Source organism: Loxodonta africana, chromosome 1, assembly GCF_030014295.1.
Source record: "Loxodonta africana isolate mLoxAfr1 chromosome 1, mLoxAfr1.hap2, whole genome shotgun sequence".
Classification (NCBI taxonomy): domain Eukaryota; kingdom Metazoa; phylum Chordata; class Mammalia; order Proboscidea; family Elephantidae; genus Loxodonta; species Loxodonta africana.
In genome coordinates, this window is record NC_087342.1 from 26,615,154 (window position 1) to 26,640,103 (window position 24,950).

Consider the following 24,950-nt stretch of genomic DNA (forward strand, 5'->3'; position numbering starts at 1 on the left):
CTATTCCAGAGACAAACGGTGGGTGGTAGAATAAACACATTCAAGAGAACTGGTTCCTGGACTCAGTTCAGCCTAAACACATGGGTAGACTTGGGCAAGCCACTTCCTTCTCTCTCAGACTGAGTTTTCACATCTGACAAAGGAAAGAATTGGACTAGATCATCTTCAAACTCTTTTTTCCTTCTACTGCTCAAAGACTTCATGACTAAAGCAAGAAAAAGGCGCTGGCATGAAAGCAGAAAGGAAACAAGCTTGGCTGTCACCTCCATCATGGTAGAGTCAGCTGTCCATTATAGCATTTTGTTAAAGTTACTATGTCTATCCCATATCAGCCATCATCTTTAACTATTCTACCTCCACAGAACAAACTAATAACCTCGGGGTAGCAGAAAACATAGACAGATCTTGTTTAAAAAAAAAAAAAGTCCAGATTTAGAAACTCCATTTAAAAGAATAAATTCCACCTATCTTTCTCTGCCATGATAAGCCTAAGTGAACCAAGGTAGGCTAAGCTTAAAAAAAGAGGCCTTATTGATATTACACAGATGTGTGCAATATAATATGATCTACGTAGAAACAGTCTGTGACAAGTCACCATTGTGAAATTAATTTCAACGCAGAATCACGTAAAATTAAAATGGAGGCATTAGAAGAGACACAAGGCTGTCCAGCCCAACCTCGGATAAACAGAGCCTTTAAGGTCAGTAAGAGCCCTGGGTATGAAGGTCCATCTCTGCCCTTTCACTAGCTGCGTGATTCTCTAATAGTTATTTCACTTCTGGTGGTTTACTAATCAGGAAAACAGCAATAATATCTGTTGCACCTCCTCACTCAGAGAGCTACAGTAAGAATTCTCTTTTCAGAATTAAAAAACAATGAACGTGGAAGTGCTGGATAAAGGATTGTACAAAAACAAAGCATTGCTGAAAAAACGGTCATCGTACATTTGCACCCTGTGGGCTGACTTTTTCAAAAACCTACATAAAAATGTTTTTTTAAAAGAACTTCAGAGATTGGCAAAGGTCAACTCCAGGCTACAGGACAATCCCAACTTTACAAACTTCCAAGTGTCCCCTTACCCTATATGATTAGACTAGTGTAATTTCCCGTTGCTGTCAAGTCAATTTCGACTCATAGCGACCTTACAGGACAGAGTAGAACTGCTCCACAGAGTTTCCAAACAGCGCGTGGTGGATTTGAACTGCCAGCCTTTTTGGTTACTAGCCGTAGCTCTTAATCACTACGCCACCAGGGTTTCCAACTAGTGTGATAGTTGCGTAAAATACATTATCGAACTTCATTTAGTCAAGCTTGTGTGTGTGTGTGTGTGTGTGTGTGTGTGTCTGACTTCAGGATGGTAATCACAGGAATATTTCAAAACCCTCTCAAGAAAATAATGCATTAGGAAAGAAGGAGAGCTCACTTATTTTTGGTATCTACCAAGAACAGAACAAGGTGTACCCACTACTTACTCTCAAAGTCTAAGGCTTTTGGGTTCTTGTAAACTTGAAGCAGAGAGGAGATCCAGACGACTGGACAAAGAACACTAAATGCTCATACCTTACAAACCAGAAGAAGAAAAATAGCATTATTATGTCTTCGGCATCAGCAGAGAAGAGGGAAGAGACCAAATCATGTCTACCTACCAAAATCATTTCAACAAAAATGATACAGACACTAACAGTGTAAATTCTATATGAGCAGAACTGCCCCCGTAGAGTTTCAAAGGAGTGGCTGGTGGATTCGAACCGCCAAGCTTCTTAACCATGGTGCCACCAGGGCTCCAAACTCTGTATGAAGACGAAACTAAATACAGATATATAGGCTCACAAGTGGTGGAGGGTCAGCGAAAAAGATGGACTGACGCAGTGGCTGCAACAATGGGCTCGAGCATAACAATTGTGAGGATGGTGCAGAACGAGGCAGTGTTTCGTTCTGTTGTATGTAGGGTCACTATGAGTCAGAACCGACTCGATAGCACCTAATAGCAATATAACAGGCTCCTAAGTGCTGGACACAGAAAGCATTTGGAAATGCAGGCCCATACATAGACAGCTAAAGAAAAACAAGTTGTCTAAAAAAAAAAAAAACAAGGAGAACAATGGGAAAATAAAAACACATGATGGCCTAAGGAGCTACTAACTGAAAAGAAAAAACATAGTACACTTATAAGTGTGCCAAAGCCCAGCTGCTCCACAGATAAAGATGTGACAGTCTGCTTCCATAAAGATTTACAGCCTTGGAAACTCTATGGGGCAGTTCTACTCTGTCCTTGTAGGGTCACTATGAGTCGGAATTGACGTGACAGCATCAGTTTATTCTTGGAAAGGAAAAAGCCAGAAAGAGGGAACCCAATTTTTTTTTTTTTTAATTGGTTTTGGGTGCCACATATACCATAAATAGAAGCACAAGCCACACAGATATAGGTTAAGGCAACAGATCAGTTCAAAGACTTAACCCAAAAAATTCCACTGCTGTCCATCCCAACTCATAGGAGCCCTACAGGACAGGGTAGAACAGCCCCATAGGGTTTCCAAGGATGTAAATGGTTACGGAAGGAGGCTGCCACATCTCTCTCCCGTGGAATGACTAGTAAGTTCGAATCACAGACCTTTCAATTAGCAGCCGAGCACTTAACCACTGTGCCACCAGGGCTCAAAGACATACTAGCCATAAAACCCAGAGAATGACACATCCCCTCTCCAAGCTTCTATTTCTTTATGTTGAAAAAAACATTTACTTCATAGAGTTATTGCTAGAAGGCAATAGAAAATAATATAAAAAAAATAGTGTCACACATTGTCATGGATTGAATCGTGTCCCCAAAAAATACTTGTTCCCTTGGCTATGTCATGATTCCCTTGTATGACTGTCTACAATTTTATCTTCTGATGTGATTTCTGTATGTGTTGTAAATCCTATCACGGGGGTATAATAAGATGGATTAAGCAGCAGGTATATTGATGAGACATAGAAGAGTAGAATAGCATCTTAAACCAACCTCTTTTGAAATATAAAAGAGAGAAGCGAGCAGAGAGACACGGGGACCTCATACCACCAAGAAAGCAGCACCAGGAGCAGGGCGTGTCCTTTGGACCTGAGTTTCCTGAGCTGAAATGCTCCCAGACCAAGGGAAGACTGATGCATCACCAGGACCTTCCTGCAGAGCTGACAGAGAGAGAAAGCCTTCCCCTGGAGCTGGCGCTTAAATTCGGACTTCTAGCCTCCTGGTCTGTGAGAGAATAAACTTCTTTGTTAAAGCCATCCACATGTGGTATTTCTGTTACAGTAGCACTAGATGACTAAGACACACACACATTATGTTCTCATCAAGTGACACAGTAAGAGCCGTAGCAGTAACAGAAGAAGTATAAATTTAACAAAATTTAAGAATAATAGAAAAAGATGTGTGTGGGCTGATTAACTCTGACTGAGGCCTGAGGTCAGGGGGAGCCATTCTGGAGAAGGCAATACAAGTAGGGTTTGATAGGTGATAAAAAGATGTGGGGTGGCAAGCTGAGAAAGGACAAAGAGTTGTGAGGCGCAGAGTACGCAAACAAAGCAGAGATTATGTCAGCACTGCTGGGAGACATGCCAGATTATAGGAAAGACAGTAAGGTATCTCAGCGCAGGGAGAATCATCCAGAAAGCTAACTCACCGTGATTCTTAGTGTTTGGAGTGACGGAGTCCAATGTTATATGTCTTTCTCCTTACTATCTCACATGTGCCAGCAATGAGCCCACTGAACAGGGAAGCTGCCCCCACCCTAACCCTTGAGTATATATCGACTGTCATACATCCCGAGACTTCCTTACACCTTCGTTTCCTACTCTATGTGTGCTGTTGTTTTTAGTTGCCATTGAGCCAGCCCCCAACTCATGGCGACCCCACACACAACAGAACAAAACGTTCCTGGTCCTGCACCATCCCCACGATCAGTTATGGACTGGACTGTTGTGACCCATAGGATATTCACTGGCTGATTTTTGGAAGTAGATCTCCAGGCCTTTCTGCCTTGTCCCTCTTAGTCTTGAAGTTCCGCTGAAACCTATTCAGCATCATAGCGACACGCAAGCCTCTGCTGACAGATGGATGTCTCTTTAATCCCTCCATATTAAAGGGAAGTCTATTTTAGCTCTCCCCAAAAGCTGGGAGTCAAAACAACAACCTCTCTAGTAAGTACCCAAAAGGGAATGGCTGAGAAAACAAACGAGGAAGTCAACACATGGATCCTGCTGTCCCTGGGCAGAGGAAATCTCTTTCAGATCCCATCCCTGAACCCTGCAATTACTCAAGAACCAGGAACTAAAGAAAACCAGTTCCACTAGATTCTTGATAAACTGCTAAGGTGCAGTCTCCAGGAAGGATGATAAAACTTCAGGCATGCACCGAACTGGAGATTCAGAAAAGATCAAGGCTTCTTTTATCGTTTTAACAGAGAAGCTCTCTGATGGTCTTGTTGCTGCCCTTTTGGGAGAGAACATACCTAGAGATCCACAGCTACAGCTCAGGTGTGCATTCTATTTTCCCTACCTTCCCTATCACTGTGTCCAAGCCTCCAGACATAGGATAAATAAATAAATATATTTTTTTCCCCTATCACTGTGTCCAAGCCTCCAGACACCTTATACAAGCTAGACCTCTGAGCTCAGATGTCAGTCCTAAAAATCTAACAGACCACCAAAGTATTTCACTGGAAGCTAGATGAGGATGAGGAAGGAAACAGAAAGAATGGCCCAAATATACCAAGGAGTAAATGCAAATCCAGATATTTTAAATTCCAACTTGCAGAGCCCAAAGAGACATGCAGAATAAATGAAAATTAAAGAAAGAATTCAGGGAAGATGATCAGGAGCAGGTTGACACACAGTGTGAAGAAGTCTCAAGCAAGATTGCTGAAACAAACACACAAGCTCATCCAAGAAGCAAGCAGATAACATCATGGAGGAGGTGAAAAAAAAAAAAGCTAGGAGGTAAAGAAGAAAACAGAGTAAAAGGGGCTAGCACCCTTCCACTTCCCTTCTCTCTCAGCTCCCAAAAGTCTCCCGCTCTTCTTTTGGAAAGTTACAGGTTATTGCTGCCATGGGTTTGTATGAGCCACAGACACTGACTGGCTAAAATATGGAACCTCTTCAACCCAAGAGTAGGGTCTTCTTTATGCTGCCCATGGATTTTACTGTCTAAGTGTACACATACATGTGTATATCTTAAAAGAAAGACACTGATCTCAGGTAGACCTTTAAACTGAATGTACCTCTGTTAAAACCATGAAAACTAAGCTTCGCTCAAATTTGCCAGTGAGCCTCAACAAAAGATCTCACCCAGCCACGCAGCTCTCTAGACAACTTTACCTTATAGCAGCCGATGGGAGGAAAAATAGACAGGGAAGGCAAAACAATTCCAGGCATCTTAGTATGCCTGCTTTGCATGGGCTTCCCATCTGACCATCGGCTGGCAGCATTATGGGATACTTGTCCAAAGGCAGGAAGGAGGGATAATTGAGTTATAAAAAACACCCTACAAGACAAAGGGGTAGAAGGTAAAAGATAAGGCAGTAGAAATGCACTGAACTGTGTCTGAAGAGATCAGGGTTCTTCTTTTGGCTCTAATTCTAATTCACTGTGTAACCATAGTCATATAACCCCTATGCAGTCTCAATCTCTTTGTCCACAAAAGATGGGTTGGTGTAGATGATTTCTAGGGGCTCTTTAAGCTCTTACAGTCCATAGCTATGATAACAACACTATAAATTCATGAGCTACATTATTCCAACAAAACAGTGTACTCTAAACCATTTCCATGATATTGAGCTTTCCCACTGTAGGCCCCCAAATTCCAGCACTTACCCTCGCCTCCAGGTTGCTTGTATGGGTTGTACTTGGGCTTTGGAGCAACTACTGGTGCAAACTTCTTGGGTGGCTGTTGTGTGGACACGGAAATGCTAGGGGTCCCAAAGGAATGGGTGGTCTCCATCCGTGCAGGCACATGACCAAGGGGCTCTGCAGTGCTTTTGGGTGGCAGCCAGGATGGGTGAGACATTGTTGGAATCTGGAATTAAAAATAAACACAGCTGTTTTTATAGAACTGTGAAAATGGAGGCAACATAGCTGACTTCATTATTATTTCATATTAATCCCCACTTTCATGCGTCTTGATAAAGCTCTCTGGAAAAAAAGAAGAAGAAAGACGGAGGAGAGAGGACAGAGGAAGGAAGGAAGGAGGAGGAGGAGAAAGAGAAGAAGATAAAGAAAGAAGGAGAACACGAAAGAGGAAGAGGAGGAGGAGGAGGAGGACAGAACACTATCCCCAATCAGTCTCCTCCATCTTAGTCATCTAGTGCTGCTGTAACAGAAATACTACAAGTGGATGGTTTTAACAAACAGAAATTGATTCTCTCACAGTTTAGGAGGCTAGAAGTCCTAATTCAGGGTGCCAGCTCCAAGAAAAGGCCTTCTCTATTGGCTCTGGAGGAAGGTCTTTGTCACCAGTCTTCCCTGGTCAAGGAGCTTCTCAGCACAGGAATCCTAGGTCCAAAGAACATACTATTCTCCTGGCTCTTCCTTCTTGGTAGCATGAGGTCCCTCTCCTTTCTGCTCGCTTCTTTTATTTATCTCAGAAGAGACTGACTCAACATACAACCTAACCCTGTGAATTGAATCCTGCCCACTAACTTAACTGTCTCTAATTCTACCTCATTAACATCATAGAGGTTAGGATCTACAACACATAGGAAAATCACATCATATCACCAAATGGTGGACAACCACACAATACCGGGAATCATGGCCTAGCCAAGTTACCACACATTTGGGGGGGGGGGAACACAATTCAATTTATGATCCCTCCCTCCCAATAGTTACCAATTTTAATGCCTAGCACTTTTCAGGAAGTAGATATGAATTAAAAAGGGCCCCCATAGTGAGGGAAAATCTTAAACTAGCAAGGTTGGAAAAACATGTCGATGCTATAAATAATCTGTTAGGATAACTACCATACCAAGACAATGGTGATTAAGTTACCTAAATGAAGTGGTAAGTTACCTAAGTGAGGTAAAAAGTGTTGCTGGGATGCAGAAAAACATAATATTAATTCTCACTGGTACCAGAACTAAGAAGACCCCACTGATGACGAGACATTCATGCTGGGCTTTGTGTGACTCAGGGCAAGGACCTGAACAATGTTAGCAAAAGTACATGGGCAGAAAAATACGTGACACTTATGTTTAGTATGGCTGGACCAGAGAAGGGATAAGGAAAGATAGCTAGCAAAAGGAGTCCCTAACATGGTACAAATGGTTAACGTGCTTGGTTGCCAACCAAAAGGTTGGAAGTTTGAGTCTACCTGGAGGTGCCTGAGAAGAAAGGCCTGGCAATCTACTTCCCAAAAAGCAGCCACTGAAAATCCTCTGGAGCACAGTTCTACTCTGACATGCATGGGGTCACCACAAATGAGAATCTACTCAATGGCAACTGGTTGGTTAACTAGCAAAAACTAAAACATGGATGGCACCAAAGCACAGGCACCTTTGGGTACCAAGTCTGAGGAGTTTAATTAAATTTATTCTGTAGGCAATAAGGAACCACTAAAAGCGTATTCTTGAAGCTGGGTATAATGAACGCATAGCAGGGCACTTCAAAGTCATCTATCTGGCAGGAGTGGCTCTGCTCCCCACCAAGAGGCACTTGGAAATCGGGGCGGGGGGGGAGGGGGGCTGGTTGCCACAGTGCCTGGGGAATTTGCTGGCATTTAGAGGCCAGAAGATAAGAATATTCACCCCCTATTTTTATCTATAACATGCAGGACAGCACCACACAACAAGACAATGTCCCAAAAGGAGTTCTGGTGAACCAATATCATATTGGACCTTCACAAAGAACTTCCTTTAACCAGGAGAGCACAAACCATTCCAGCCCAGGTGCTGTTTTGATCAATTACACAGGCTAGGTTAAAGAACAAGGATGATGCCTGGCCTCATCAGCCCTCCAGGCAGTCTGCTGGTGGGAGAAGCCTCTCAGACTGCTGCTGAGGATGGCTCTCCAAGCTTGATTGCAAGAGCTCTCCTGCACAGGAGGCCCGGAAGGCACCCTGCACCCGCTCCCAGCCCCAACCTCATCCAGTAATTTATTAATTGAACTGAATTAATTGAGAGGGTTCCATGATTACTTCCAGATGTCTGGGAAGACAAAGATCACTGGAAATGCAGGGAAAAATACAGTCTTCAGCATGTGGCACCGCAATGGAGAGACAGGGTGGAGGGATGAGACACAGTGCTGTCTGGGTGTTAGCATCAGGCTGCCCCATGAATGAATGACAAGACTTTAGACAGGTCTCCCCCTCCACTCACCCTTGACCTGGGCCTCAGGTACATTCCACCATCAAAATTAAGATAAGGAGGCCCGTTCTTCTAACTCACATGACAGCCAATGAACAGCAAAATTAAAGTGCTCTATACGGGGTAACGGTTAAGTGCTATCTATGGCTGCTAATCAAAAGGCCGGCAGTTGGAATCTGCCAGGCACTCCTTGGAAACTCTATGGGGCAGTTCTACTCCATCCTATAGGGTCGCTTTGAGTCGGAATCCACTCGACAGTAGTGGGTTTGGTTTGGTTTTGGTATATACTGTAAGGGAGTCCTGGTGGCGAAGCGCTTTAGGAGCTTGGGTGCCAACCAAAAGGTCGGCAGTTCGAATCCACCACCCACTGCTTGGAAACCCCATGGGGCAGTTCCAGTCTATCCTATGGGGTCGCTATGAGTCAGAATTGACTTGATTGCATCAAGTTGTTTTGTTTATATACTGTAAAGTACTATGCAAAATGAGAGAAAAGCAATGTCTCTGTTCTCACTGAAAGTCACAGGGAATTATTAGGCCATTCTGCATGGCGGAAAATTGTTGGAGGTGCAGTTTTTGCAAGACGAGGATAACAGGAATCAAGAGACTTATGTTACTGAAGCCAGTGATGACATTGGCTTTTCACACTGGTTATAGGATCCTTCTTTTCCTTTTCCTTCCTTGTACCCTGTTGTATATATGCTATGTATATATACACTTGCTAAACTGTGAGTTCCTTAAACTTGCTAAACTGTGAGTTCCTTAAAAGGGCAAGGACCATATCTTATACATCCCTTCACTGGCATTAAAGCCTAAGACAAATCAGCAAAGAAAAACAACCAGTGAACACCTGTTTTACTTGTTTCTTACATCAGGTGCTTATTTAGGATCATTTGAAAAAAAAAAAAAAATTTCCCCCCCAAATACCAAAACCAAACCCATCTCTCAGGGTTGAGAGACACCAGTTTGGCTTTGGTTTTGCTTCTTGAGTCTCAGTTTTCTATTAAATAGGGATAAAAGTATCTGTTCTGCTTTCAACCTGACTAAAGTGCATATAAGTGGGAAATAAGTGAGATAAAATAAAGGCTTGAAAGTTTTAATGCATTTAAATACATTTTGGTTTAATGCATTTAAATACATTTGTAGAAGAAATAGGAGCCTTGATGATGCAAGTAGTTAAGTGCTCGACTGCTAACCTGAAGTTCAGTGGTTCAAACTCACCAGCCGCTCTGCGGAAGAAAGAACAGTCTGCTCCTGTAAAGATTTACTGCTTGCATCCGGGGTCTTAAACACTAGCCACCAGCCATCTAAGATGCATCAATTGGTCTCAACCCACCTGGAGCAAAGGAGAATGAAGAACACCAAGGACACAAGGCGATTACGAGCCCAAGAGACAGAAAGGGCCACATGAACCAGAGACTACATCAGCCTGAGACCAGAAGAACTAGATGGCTACAACTGATGACTGCCATGACAGGGAACACAACAGAGAACCCCTGAGGGAGCAGGAGAGCAGTGGGATGCAGACCCCAAATTCTCATAAAACCAGACTTAATCGTCTGAGACTAGAAGGACCCCTGTGGTCATGGTCCCCAGGCCTTCTGTTAGTCCAAGACAGGAACCATTCCCAAAGCCAACTCCTCAGACAGGGGTTGGACTGGACTATAAAACAGAAAATGATACTGGTGAGAAGTGAGCTTCTTGGATCAAGTAGACACATGAGACTATGTGGGCAGCTCCTGTTTGGAGGGGAGATGAGAAGGCAGGGGGGACAGAAACTGGCTGAACGGACACGAGGAATACAGGGTGAAGAGAAGGAGTGTGCTGTCTCACTAAGGGGAGAGCAACTACGAGTACATAGCAAGGTGTACATAAATTTTTGTATGAGAGACTGACTTGATTTGTAAACTTTCACTTAAAGCACAATAAAAATTAAAAAAAAAAAAAAACATTTACTGCCTTGGAAACCCTATGGGGCAGTTCTACCCTGTCCTATAGCGTCGCTGTTAGTTGGAATCGACTCGGAGGCAATGGGTTTTGTTTGTTTGTTTGTTGTACTAGGAATTTTAGTCAATCATTTTTAAGTGAGTTAATACTACCCTTACAACTTCTCTGTAAATCTAAATAATTTTTTTTAATGGGTTAATACAGGATGCAGTGATTTCTAAATGCATATTTCCAGAGCACTCTCACGTTACTGGTCAGCTAAGGCATCCGTAGATATAAAAGAACAGGCAACTTCTGGAAAATGACAACTTAAGGATTAGTACGCAGATCAATTGCTCCACAGTCTTTTCAATGATCCCCATCACCATATATTTCCCTGACACTGTCCCTCCATGGAGGTACCTCCAGTTCCACCTCCCAAGAGTGCTTGGGTCTGGCCAAATTATCTGTTCACAGATGAACTTTCCAGCATTTTCTCTCACCATTTTGCTCCATGTCAACAGCAGTCCCGTGACACCATTCCCAGTACCTGTCATGAACTTCCGTGACTCTGAGCCCTTGCTCACGCAAGGGCATAGCCTGTCATTGACAATGTCATTTCCCTCCCTTCACTTTCTATAAGGTTCTGTTTTTTTTTTTTTTTTAATCTAGACCCAGTTCAAATGTCTCTGGCTCTGTGAACAGTTCTCTAACTCCCCCCAAGAGGGGTAGCTTAGCTCCTTTCCTGTACTCTTTCAGTACTTTGTTTACATGACTTCTAACAGTCCATGTAGAAGCTATCTGTTGACCTATCTGTCTTCTCAATACACTGAAAGCTCTTTGAGGTCTCACCTGCATGGTGCAATCAGAGATGCTATTTTATTTAGAAGTTTTGTACATAAATCATAAATAAGATCATTCTGTAGTGTTTCTTTTTTTTTGCTTGTTTTATTATTTTTAGGTTTTGATACGGCAGTTCTACATCCTTTTCGAATATTTGGATTACCTTAATGACAACATTAGAATTAATTGATCTTTAAAACTTTTTCAGGGGCCCTGGTGACGAAATGGTTAAGCAATTGTCTGCTAATGAAAAGGCTGGTGGCTCAAATTCACTTCCGCTCTGCCAGAGAAAATACCTGGTGATCTGCTCCTATAAAGATTAGAGCCAGACCAGCGCTGTCCTAGTCGCTGAGTTGGAATTGACTCAGTGGCACACAACAACAAAGATTTCGCAGAATTCAGCAAAGTTATCTAGATACGATACCTTCTTCAATAATAGATCTTAATCATATTTCCAGTAACTCTTTATAATAATTACAGCGGTTTCTGAGTTCTTCTGAGGTCAGCTTTCAATATTCATATTCTGTGGGAGCTTCATCCACTTCCTCTAGGTTTTATCCTTATACCCTTTTCATCCATGCTGCCTCTTGATTAAAATTCATGCCTCCTCTACTGTAAACCTTTTAGATCCTGAGTATTACTTCCTACTACTTCTTAAAGGCGTAATTCAGGTAGCCCATCCTTCAGGTCAAGTTTTATACCATTTTTCTACACTTTCAGAACACCAAGCATACTAGTATCATCACACCGATCATATGCTACTCCACCTGTGTGTCTGTTTCCTAAACTACACTCTTAAATTCTCATGAGCAGGAGGAGTAATCATTTTATAATCCCAGGGCCTAGTACATGGCAGGCATTCAATAAAAATGACTGTTAATTTAATTAATTTATTACCCACTGCCATTGGGGTGATTCCCACTCATAGCAACCCTATAGGGTTTCCAAGGCTGTGTATCTTTACAGAAGCAGACTGCTGCATCTTTCTCCCATGGAGCAGCTGGTGGTTCGAACTGCCGACCTTTCAGTTAGCAGCCAAGTGATTAACCACTGTGCAACCAGGGCTCCTTAATTAATTAATTTGTTAATTAATATTTGTCTGGCACTGCAATTCCAGGTGAATCAGAGTCACATTCTATACTCAAGGACCTTAAAGCCGATCTGATGCAGATATGTTTACACACGTAAAGAGAGAAAGAACAACACAGAAAACATATGGATACTGTCAGATGTCACAAAGGCTAACACGGGCTTCACATGGGTAGCCCTTAACCAGATCTTTAAAAACTGAGTGAGTTGGAAAGATAAGTGAAACAATAAGGATAATGACTAGAAATACCATGAGCTCAGGGATAGGGGTGAGGCATTTCTATGGGACAGGGAGTAGACCAGTTGTACTGAAAAGGGGCACTGAGATAAAAGAAGAGGTGGGGGAAAGGTCAGGAAAATAAAATAAACTTTGCTTTGCAACCCACTTCCATTGAGCTGATTCCAACTCATAACAACCCTACAGAACAGAGTAGAACTGCCCCATAAGGTTTCCAAGCAGAGGCTGGTGGAGTCAAACTGCCCACCTTTTTGTTAGAAGCCGAATGCTTAACCACTGTGCCACCAGAGCTCCTTGCTTTATAAAGGTCTTATAAAACAGAAATGAAAAGCTAGAACTTCTACCTTTGAACAAGGATCTGACAAGAGTGAAAGCCCTATGTAAGGAAAGGGAACTCAGGGGCACATGTAGAATGGATCTTGGGAAGCCAATAAATGCTACAGCATAAACATGGAGTCTCTATGGCCCTAGTTCTAGTCTCAGCTTCACCAATAACCATCAGGTGACCTTTAACAAAGCGAGGACACTCATTTGTAAAATGAATGTCTGTAAAGTCCCAACCAGTTCTAATCATTCTAGAGTGTCTTCTCTTAAATCTTAATTACGGTCCTTCATTTGCTAAATGGGTTTGAGAAAACCTCTCAGGTTTAGTGAACAGATGAACTAGAACCTGTCAGTCGGGGTTTCTCAGCTTCTCAGAGGAAAACCCAATGTAAACATAAAGATGAGCAGCAGTGAGAGCTGGTTTTGGTGGACCAAAATTTACCCGAGCTCTTACTTCCTCTGGTTCCACATCAGTTTCACTCTAAGCTTCTGATCATCACGAAAGCAAGAAGTGAAAGGGAAGATCTCCGCAGAAGTTTTAAAAACACACAAATACCATCAGAAGAGGGAAGACAAAAGAAATGGCCCCCCTCTACGCAAGATGTCCACTGCAGAAGAGAAAGTCTGAAAGTTGCTGGTCCCTAAGCATTGCACTTTCAGGAACTGTGGTCAAATGCAACGCAGTGCAGAAGAACCTAAGAGCTTTCACTTATCACCCTCGCTGTTGCTCTTCTGTCTTCTCTCCCTATCTGTTCAATAGGTATAAGAAAGCCACAGACAGACAACAAATAATAAGTACGTGTATTGCGGGCTTCCTATACACCAGGTACTTTGCTAATTGCTATACAATCATTCCAACTACCATATGAGGTAGGGTTACCATTGCCCACATGTAGCAGATCAAGATAACAAAGCTGTAATAAGTTCAAAAATTTGTTCAAGGAAACACAGCTACTAATAACAAAGTTGAGGCTTGCACACGGATCTTCTAACCCCAGATCCATGGTCTCCACCATCATCTCGCCTCCCTGTTTGAAAGAAAAACATCATAACACAAAGGAGGCCACCACTTAGAAACAGTAGTTTCTGCTCTCCATTATCAAGAAATCACCTTCATTCCTAGCTTCTGGATCCTTCTTGCCATAATGTCTTCACTACCATATTGCACAAAACTTAACCTTAATGAGCCAGAAGAACACTGATCAAGCCAATAGTGTGATCAAACTAATCAATGCTCAACAGAATGCAAACAACAACAGGAGTCCATGTGATGTAAGACCTAGACCTTTCGTCTGCAGACAGGAAATTTGAGGGCCTCAGGTAAAGTGAAATTTAATACCAATAAAGCTATTAAGCATCTCTGAAGATACTATACCAAATGCCACATCGTCACCCACAAAATTTGGGCTAACTGCTGGGTGGTCTAAGTTTTCTTTTTCTATTTTTTTCCCCAAAATCAATATCCTAATTTTCTTAACATCTATTTAGAACACCAAAATTTAGAACAACCAACCATTACATGGTATTATCTAACATCTAGCCTTATGAACTTAAAGCTCTTTGTAATGAATATATATATAAAACCAAAACCAAACCCATTGCTGTTGAGTCGATTCCTACTCAAAGAGGCCCTAGAGGACAGAACAGAAGTGTTCCATAGGGAAGGCTTTAATCTTTACAGAAGCAGACTGCCATATCTTTATCCCTAGGAGTAGCTGGTAGCTTCCAACTGCCCACCTTTTGGTTAGCAGCTGAGCACTTAATCACTGTGCCACCAGGGCACCTATAACCCACTGCCATCGAGTCAATTCTGACTCAAAGCGATAATACAGGACAAAGCAGAACCGTCCCATAGGGTTTCCAAAGAGCAGCTGGTAGATTGGAACTGCCGACCTTTTTGGTTAGCACTCAAGCTCTTAACCACTGCACCTACAGGGGTGTGTCTGTCTGTCTGTCTGTCTGTCTGTCTGTCTGTCTGTCTGTCTGTCTGTGTCTGTGTGTATTCTACTCAGATCTACAATCAACACCCACGGAAGCTGCATTTCACTGGGCAAATCTGCTGCAAAAGACCTCTTTAAAGTATTGAAAAGCAAAGATGCCACCTTGAAGACTAAGGTGTGCCTGACCCAAGCCTCGGAGCCTAACCCAAGCCTTGGTGTCTTCAATTGCCTCATATGCATGTGAAAGCTGGATGATGAATGAGGAAGACTGAAGGAGAATCAATGGCTTTGAACTGTCGTGCTGGAAAAGAATATTGAACATACCATGATCTGCTAAAAGAATTAACAAATACAACCAGAATGCTCCTTAGAAGCAAGGATGGCGAGAGTCCGTGTCACATAATTTGAATATGTTATCAGGAGGGATCAGTCCATGGGGAAGGACATCATGCTTGGTAAAGTAGAGGATCAGTGAAAAAGAGGAAGGCCCTCAATGAGATGGATTGACACAGTGGCTGCAACAATGGACTCAAGCATAACCAGGCAGTGTTTCATTCTGTTGTAGGTAGTGCCTCTATGAGTTGGAACTGACTCGACAGCACCTAATAACAACAACAACATCCATACACATATACGTGCGTGTGTATCTGTTTGCGTGTGTGTGTATGTATGTACAGATATCCCAGACACCCAGTGCCATCGAGTCGATTCCAACTCATAGCGACCCTATAGTACAGAGTAGAACTGCCCCACAGAGTTTCCAAGGAGCGCCTGCCTGGTGGATTTGAACTGCCGACCCTTTGGTTAGCAGCCATAGCACTTAACCACTACGCCACCAGGGTTTCCTGTATATAGATAGATATATATTCTGATTCAAGGGTGGAAAACCATTGGTGGCTTAGGCTATTTATATTAATCTTTGAACTAGCCCCTTGAGCTAGTCCCTACAACTCCCTTGACAATTATTCCAAGTCCGGCTGTGGTCCTATTTATTGAATGATACTGAGGGAAGAGGCAGGTATTAACATCTCTATTTTAGCAACACAAGAATTGCAAGGCTGAGTGTTCTGTCACTTAAACATCAGCAGTAGCTGATGGCAGACTGAAGTTTAGGATTCTCGACCCTTAACATTTTCTTCATTTAAACATGCAGCTGCAGTTTAAATACCTCTTTCCTATAACTGGAAGGTTCTTCTTTTTACATAAAAATCAGTTCCTTCCTGGAATTTCAAAGCTGCTTTCTTCATGACCAACCAAGACGGCACAAAGCGCTTCTCTCCCTAGACCAAAGCTATCCATCCTCCTCTCCATCTCCAGATTCAGTTTGAGGATGCCTGATCTTTAAACTGCAGACCCAGCTTCCAGTCTTAGCAGGGCCATGAGTTCACAGTGCAGCCTTTGCTCTCTCTGGGACCCTGGTGTCCTCCTCTGAAAGTGAAGTGATTGGGTTAGATGACTACTAATGACAACTCCGGAGCTCTGGTGGCACAGTGGTTAGGAGCTACGGCAGTTCGAATCTGCCAGTTGCTCCTTGGAAGCCCTGAGGCAGTTCTACCCTGTCCTATAGGGTCACTATCAGTCAGAATCGACTTGATGGCAACATGTCTTTTAGAACGACAACCCTGGGTCTCTGGGTCATGCAAACAGTTAAGTGTTCCATACTAGCCAAAAGGTTAGTGGTTTGAACCCACCCAGAGGTGCCTCAGAAGACAGGCCTGGTGAGATGTTTCCTAAAGGTCACAGCTCCTAAAACCTTATGGAGTACTTCTACTCTGTACACATGGGGTTACCATGAGTGGAGATGGACTCAACGGCAACTAACAGCAACAACAACAACTTTACACAAAAATTTCTTTTTGATTCTTTGCAAGATTCTGACTGTAGGACTAGCCAAACCCGAGCAAAAGTCCAGACCATCTCCCACTCTTCTCCACTATAGTTTATCAGTACGGAAACTCATCCTCCCTTTTCTTTCTTTTTTTCTCACCTGATTCGTCAATCCTCTCCATTGCAGGAGGGACCCTTGGGTTGCACTCAGAGATTACCAAGGTATCAATCAAGATTTATTATGCACAAGTAAATAAGCACTTTAGGCAAACCTTTTCCAAGCAATGTAGGTAAATCCCTGCCAGTGTAATTGCAAAGCAGATCTGCTGTGGCATGTGATGGAAGCGTGGGAAGACAGCGTTCAAGAATAAGGCAGCCCGAAAATTACACACAAGTGTTCAATGAACAGCAAATGTAATTGCCCTGCCTCTGAAGCACTGGGTCCGAGGAGAGCCGGAAGGACAAAACGGAATCTGCCATGGCTGAAAATGTCAATGCATTCACCAGAGTGCTCTTCACAGATGGCTCTGGCCCAGCACTGGCTAAGCGTTCCGCCCTCTGCCTGGACAGCTGGCTTTATGCAGAAGGAGTGACTAGAGGACAACTCTACAGAAATACCAAACCTTTATATAGGCTCTCTGAGAGACAGACGGAAATACTGGCAAGGTACTAGACTTAGACGCAGAGGACTTGGGCATAAGATGGAGCTCAACCAATCATTGGCTGTATGACTTTAGTCCCCTGATCTTCTCGAACTTCAGTCTCCCTCTTTGTAAACTAAAGATTAGACACCCAATCCCATTCCTTCCAACCCTCATGTTCTGTGATTTTCCCCTATAAGTCTGCAAGTTGAAAGAGCTGAGGTTCCTTACCTAACGATGTCTTAATTCCTATGAGCCCCACAGATCAGAGAGTGCAAGGTAAAAGGAGATAGGATGGGAATCGACACATTAAAAGCCAACCTGCCTTGCACAATGTTATAACCAACACCAATTAATGCTAAAGGCATAGTAGTTGTTCCTGGCAACACTGTTGGTGGCAAGAAAAACCTAGCTGCATTTGTAGGTTGCAGGCAAACTAAGCAGCAGCAAGAGAGAGAAGCATCAAGTCCAGTCAAACAAACACGGTCTCTGTTAAAAGATTTAAAAAATGAGGCAGAACAGAGTCATACTGCCACACTGCACTCTCACTTGAGATTCAGAATGTAACTTGAAAGGAGAACAATCAGTGTTGACAGGGAAAGAATAGAGCTGGACACCCAGACTCTGGCGAGAAGGTGAAGCAGAGAATGGAACCAAACCAATTAATAACTAGCTGGACTTTTGTTTGCCACAACCCCCAACAGTTCTAGAAAAACAGACATGGGAGACAACAACCAGGATAAGCCATTCAATTGCCAAGAGGTCACTGAGAGGCCCAGCTGAGAGAAATTCTAGGAACTAATTTGTCCCATGTAATCTGAATATTCAAAAGCCCATATTTAGAGATGCTGAAGTGGCTCATCCAAGGTAACAGAGCAGCTAGAACACATCAGAGGCTAGATTCAAACCCGAGGAGTTGCAGCAAGCAGCCATCAAGATGGCCCTTGACTTACAATGACCCCATGCACAATGGGAAGAAACTCCAGCAGACCCAGTACCATCCCCATGACAGCTTAGGAGTCCGAACTTTGTGGTTCATGGTATTTTCACTGGCTGATTTTCAGAATTAAATTGCCAAGCCTCTTTTCCTATTCCATCTTAGTCCAGAAGCTCTGCTGAAACCTGTTTGGTATCATAGCAATACACAAGTCTCTGCTGGCAAATATGTGGTGGCTATGCATAAGGTACACCGGCCAGGAATCGAACCTGGATCTCCAGCATGGAAGGTAAGAATTCTACCACTGAACCACCACTGACCCCATCTGAAAATTATATACATGTGGAAAGTTTCACTAAACAAACTAGTAACTCTATTGGTTGGTTGATGAGGACTAAGGTGCACCGGCCAGGAATCGAACCTGGATCTCCAGCATGGAAGGTAAGAATTCTACCACTGAACCACCACTGACCCCATCTGAAAATTATATACATGCGGAAAGTTTCACTAAACAAACTAGTAACTCTATTGGTTGGTTGATGAGGACTAGGAGGTGTAGGTCAAAAGCATTGCCATAGACAAGGGAGAATCTCTCTCCTAAAAGAACTGGTACCCACACCATTGAAAATAACACAGAAAACATGTGACCTCAGTATCCCATTGTAGGTCAACTGCAAGTGTTCTAATTGGCTGAGTGATCAAGAAGAGGTTTCCCCTCTCTGGACCTCAGGTTCCCCAGCTGTAAAATTATGAGCATTAGCAAGATCATCTTCAAAATCCCCTCCTGCGGTAATATTTACGTTCAGTGATGATATGGCTAGTGTGTGAAGTGTACTTGCATAAAAAATGGGCTCTTGAAAAGACCCTTCACTTCTCCGATTCCAAAAGCAGGCTGCTTCTCTGCACAAGGCCAAGAGAAAGAGGCCAACAAATACCTTGATCTCTTCAGAGCTCAGTAAATCTACTTCTGGAAATGGAAATCTGGATTATAAAGATGAGATTCTGGGTGACTAATTTGAGTTGAATATACCACAGGCTGCCAGAAGAACAAACAAGTATTTCTTGGAAGAAATATATCCAGAATGCTCCTTAGAAGTGAAGGTGGCAAGACCTCATCTCAAGTACCTTAGACATGTTATCAGGAGGGACCAGTCCCTGGAAAAGAACATCATGTTTGGTAAAGTAGAGGGTCAGCGAAAAAGAGGAAGACCCTTGACGAGATGGACTGACACAGTGGCTGCAACAATGGGCTCAAACATAGCAACAGTTGTGAGGATGGCAGAGGTCCAGGCAGTGTTTCATTCTGTCGTACATAAGGTTGCTGTGAGTCAGAACTGACTCAATGGCGCCTAACAACAATTCATAAGATCTTGCTTCCCCACTAGGATGAGAAAGTGACGATGGGAAAACTCACCAATATCATCTCTAATGAAGCCTAGTAACCTGTCTGGTACTATCTAGAATCTTCCAAACACACCAATAAGTGGATAAGTCCGAAAGCTAATTGCTGCTCACTTGTCTGTGTTCCCATGACAGCTTGTTCAAACTTGTATTAAGACACTTAAGCACTGTGTTTTAGTTATCTGTTTACAAGTCCGCCATGCCCATTAGGCAGGTCATAGAATTTTACTAGCACTTGAGGGATGTTTTAATTACTTTTAATTTTTTAATAATTCTGTTTGTATGTTTTCTTTTGTTGCAGATTCACTTTGATATTCCAATAAAAATGAACGGAGTAATAGAAAAAAATTCTATTCTAGTTATACCATGATGAAACAGAAATGCTTAATGTTGTCTTCAATGAATACGGGTCAGCTATTGACAAATCTTGGCCTATATTCACATATGGCAATACTGAATGTGACTCTGTAAAGCAGTATTTATTCAGGCCACATAACCAGCCTAAGAGTAATCATCTCAAAAAGACATGGAGTTAACCATTTATTTCAGTCTTCTGAACATCGTATTGCTTACCCAAATGCTACCTGCCAACAGTCCTGTTTATAGCCTGTGATCGCGAGTACTATTTGTCAACTGCCTTAACACCTCTGCCTTAAGTTTTGGAGGCTATAATTTGGTTTAACACCACTGAGGTTAGACAATATTATTATTGAATTAAGTTCACCAATTGAATATTTGTTTCTCTAACTATTTAAGTTTCATCTTAAATTTCTATTCATTTTCATGTAAAAAAATGAGAATATTGTTAACCCTTCAACAGGCAATACTACATATACGTTCCAGCTACATTTTCCACCCTGGACGGTTACTGGCAGACATTTGAGCCACTTTAGTAACGTCCTGGCCTCATGGAGGATACTGGGGCAACTGTCAAAAAACGAGGAAGTTGGTCTGCACCATATTTAAGTGCTGAGAGCCATTCGTATGAGGAGATGCTTCCCAGAGGAGTGACTGTGTGAAAGTTTTGTGTCTTTTGGCTTCTGTACAGCAGGGCAAGGGTTGCAAGTATGTTTACTATTTCCTTTGTGTTACGGTCACCAGTATTTGGAAATATTCAAGTAAATGAGTTATTTTTGGGGTGAAAACAGTCTGTGATGTACTTCCTGGGCCACAGTGCCAATACGTACTTCACGGAACATGGGACCTATATACACTGTGTGTGTGATGTGTTTTGTGGAACATGGGATGGACATGGCCCACTCAAATTCATCAGCTCCCTGATAACATCTTTTATTAAATGCTCACTTCCTCGGAAACAATTTGTGATACATTTCCTGGGCCATGGAACTGATATGTACTGCACTTGTGATGGACTTCATGGAACTTGGGACAGATACAGCCCGCTTGCATTTGGCATCCCATTTTTTTCAAACACTAAAAAGACTACCAACAAACAATGATACAGCATCCATTCCATTAGTGAAAAAACACGGAATCACCAAAAATTTTCAAAATAAATATAAATCCTTTGAAGGGCTAAATTAAATTTAAAATGCTCAGGTATTGGAAAAATAAAGGAGGTGGGAGATATACATGTTTTAACCTTCAACGGCCATGAGCTAGTTTTAGAAAACAACGAGATTCAACCCCATACATTATACGCTCTGAAATAATCATTCTTGCTTAACACTAATCTAAGGGCCCAGAGAAATTATTTCTCAGGATTTGAAAGGGTATGAAAACCAGACAGCCTTCTCATAAAAATGTGTTATAAATTTAACTTACGTAATAGGGGCTAGTTTCACAATTTCACATTTAACAGTCAAATAATTGAAACCATTTTCAAATAGTGCCCTTCTTAAGTCATGCTGGAAGTCGCTCCTCTTTTATTTCAAGATTTGGAAACAGGAAGATAATCTACAGAAGCATTGACCAATGGTAGCCTAATAAAAACGAACCAGGCTGTTTCAGGTCATTTTCAAAATGGCATTGTTAGGTGTCACTCCTTTTTAAACTTTCTCTCGATGAAAGTACTGACGTTGTGCTTTCTGCGTTTTTATCAATTATTGACCACTATGCAAAAAAATAATAAGATGTGTGAAGAATGTATTCTGCTGCCAATATTATGGGGGAAAAACACAGTTCAGACATTTGTATAGTAGTAGCTAGTCACCCAATACAGAAGTGTAATAGCCATGAAGTGTGAAACTGTCCAGATACTTCTAACACAGACCTCAAGCTGAAACTTAACTCCCATTTGTGAGTTCACTTGTACATATATAATGACAAGAAACTCATAACCTCCCAAGGCAGCCCCTTCCATGGCAGAAAACATGCCACTGCTAGAAAGTCCTATGAGGTGAAACCCATACTCCTATCAAGACTAACTACTGGGATTACCTTTGCCCTCTGGAATCACAATCCTTATACATGGCGACTCTTCACATATTTAAAAAAAAAAAACAATTTTTTTTCTGAGTTCTAACTTAAACCAATATAGTTCCTTCTTTTTTTTCTTTCCAACTAGCTTCATAGCTTTAAAAGAATAAAATGCAATTTAAAATCCCAAAACCATGGCACAGTACTTCCCTAATCTTCTTAGCTTGCCATAAGCCAGAATAAAAAACTACTGTCCTAAACTCTTACGACAGTGACTGAGAATAAATTAAAAAAAAAAAAAAATGTTTTCCTCATCTTCATTTTCCCAGTGTTTAACACAGAGTCTCAGTACTCAGGAAGTTAGTATTATATAAAAGGGAAGGTACCCTTAAGGAATGGAATAGAAAGAGTCAGGCTCTGGATTTAAACCCAGACCAAGGTGACCATGCATCCTGGTTCACCCAGAGAGGTCTAATTTATGTCTGCTCTTCTGGCATCATTATTCACAGTGCCTCTTCTTACTCTCGGAAAAACCCATTGCTGTCCAGTCAATTCCAACTCATAGCGCCCCTATAGGACAGAACAGAACTGCCCCAAAGAGTTTCCAAAGAGCAGATGGTGGATTTGAACTGCCGATCTTTCGGTCAGCAGCCGTAGTCCGCCGTAGTTCTTAACCACTGTGCCACCAGGGCCCCTACTCTCAAAAGTATTCTGATTTAGATAATAACTTACACAGTCACCCGGTATATAACATTGAAGCAGTGGCGGTTCACTGGTAAAATTCTGCCTTCCATGAAGGAGACGTGGACTGGACTCCTGGCCAGGAACAGGCTTCAGCAGAGCTTCCAGACTAAAACAGACTATGAAGAAAGGCCTGGCGATCTGCTTCTGAAAATCAGCCAGTGACAACCCTGTGAATCACAAAGGCCCCATCCTGCTGTGCATGGTGTCACCAAAAGTCAGGGGCTGACTCAGTGGCAGCTAACAACAACATGTAAGTGATAAAGACGGTTTGGTCACTGAATCTAAGTGGACAGGTCTTGTCCCAAAGGCTCCATATAGCCAAAAATCCCACACCTTGGGTCTACTGCAGCAGTTACAAAGAGGGCAGAGCAATTAGCAGTAGGAAGTAGAGGAGCCTATGGGAGTTTTCCTGTTCCAGGAGCAGTAAGTATAAAATAAGACAAAAAGAATACACCAGAATGATTCTGCAGGAGTAAAGGAAAGTATGAGTCAGCAGAAATATAGCAGAAGCTGTTATCACTAACCTATTCACTTAAGTCTCTTTCTCCTAAACAAGGGAAACCCTGGTGGCGTAGTGGTTAGGGGCTACAGCTGCCAACCAAAAGGTTGGTAGTTCAAATCCACCAGGTGCTCCTTCGAAACTCTATGAGGCAGTTCTACCTTGTCCTATTGGGTTACTATGAGTCGGAATCGACTTGACAGCAACGGATTTATATCTTTTCCACCTGCCCCCACACCCAGTCAATATTAAAAGGGATTCTGTAACTTCTACTTGGTGCTTCAAGCTGAAGGACAACAGCTTTCCCTGATCTTTAATTTCCAACAAGAAAAAAAGAGGGGAGGGGAGGGGAGAGCAGACAAATACAGTTCTAACATGTGTCCACATGAATCCCCTAGGGTAAAAACCAGTTGCTGAGTCATTCCAACTCCTGGCAACCAGGGATAAAGGGGGTGGGGGAGGCAGGAGCTCCATACAATTATTTTATATTTCTAAATAGGGGTTACACAAGACTTCAGGGAGATGAAGTCAGTGAATTTCACGCAGGCCAATAAAGCCATATTAAATACATATATATTTTTTACACTGATTTCCATTACAAAGTCTAAATGTATATTCGAGGGTAGGGAGCACAGGATGGAAAGCTGACAACCTTTCCCTAAGACAGAACTTCCCCAGAACCTGGTAAGCACTATTGTACCATAATATCACCCGCCTCCCCGCAGTACTTTCCAAGATGTTTGAAACCAAAACAGTTGAGAATATTCTCCCGGCTAGGTGTCTTCCCACCTTATGGCATTTTTCTGATCAATAGGAATTCCCCTGAGGGATTCCCTAAAGTCAAACTGTTGCATTTTCTTCTGTTATATAATTAATTACACGGACAAACAGAGCTGGAATACAACACAGTCGTTAACCCACCCGCACCTGAGCGTCTACTACACACAGAGACTTCTGAAACGCATACCCAAAATGTGAAAACCACACCCTTCCTGAGTTGGATAGGGTGGACTGACAGTCAAACCCACTTCTGTATCTTCTAGCGTGCCTTCTCATATACAAAGGCTTCCTCCCAGGTAGGATCTGATTGCCAAAGAGAGTCTGTCAAAATTAATGTACTGGCTTGAGATTTCCAAGGCAAAAACTGTTGTTTTGTTAGGTTCCCTCAAGTCGGTTCCAACTCATAGCAACCCTATGTACAAGAGAATGAAACACTGCTCGGTCCTGCGCCATGCTCACAATCATCGTTACGTTTCAGCCCACTGATGGCAGCCACTGTGTCAATTCATCTCGCTGAGGGTCTTCCTCGTTTTCACCGGCTCTCTACCAAGCATGATGTCCTTCTCCAGGGACTGGTCCCTCCTAATAACGTGTCCAAAATACTTGAGACGAAGTCTTGCCATCCTCACTTCTATGAAGCATTCTGGCTGTACTTCCTCCGAGATAATTTGTTCACTCTTCTGGCAGTACATTCAATATTCTTCACCAACAGCATAATTCAAATGCCTCAATTCTTTTTCATCTACCTTATTCACTGTCCAGCTTTCTCATGCATATGAAGTAATTGAAAATACCATGGTTTGGGCCAGGCACACCTTAGTCCTTAAAGTGACATCTTTGCTTTTTAACGCTTTAAAGAGGTCTTTTGCAGAAGGCAATACATTGTTTCAATTCTTGGCTGCTGCTTCTATGGGTATTAATTGGGGATCCAAGTAAAACGAAATCCTCAACAACTTCAATATTTCTTCCACTTATTATGATGTTGGTTATTAATCTGGTTGTGAATATTTCTGTTTTCTTGATGTTGAGGTGTAATCCATACTGAAGGTTGT

General features: G+C 42.4%; 1 protein-coding gene across 26 annotated transcripts in view; it reads right to left on the reverse strand.

Moving 5' to 3' along the window:
• Window positions 1–24,950, reverse strand: part of LPP (LIM domain containing preferred translocation partner in lipoma) — a 761,291-nt gene that overhangs the window by 483,012 nt on the left and 253,329 nt on the right. For all 26 annotated transcript variants that reach the window (XM_023551613.2, XM_023551608.2, XM_023551599.2 and 23 more), the window contains one exon: window positions 5,848–6,049. In XM_023551613.2, coding sequence (XP_023407381.1) covers window positions 5,848–6,040 — 193 coding nt within the window. In that variant the 5' untranslated portion in view covers window positions 6,041–6,049. The remainder of the gene's footprint in view (window positions 1–5,847; window positions 6,050–24,950) is intronic.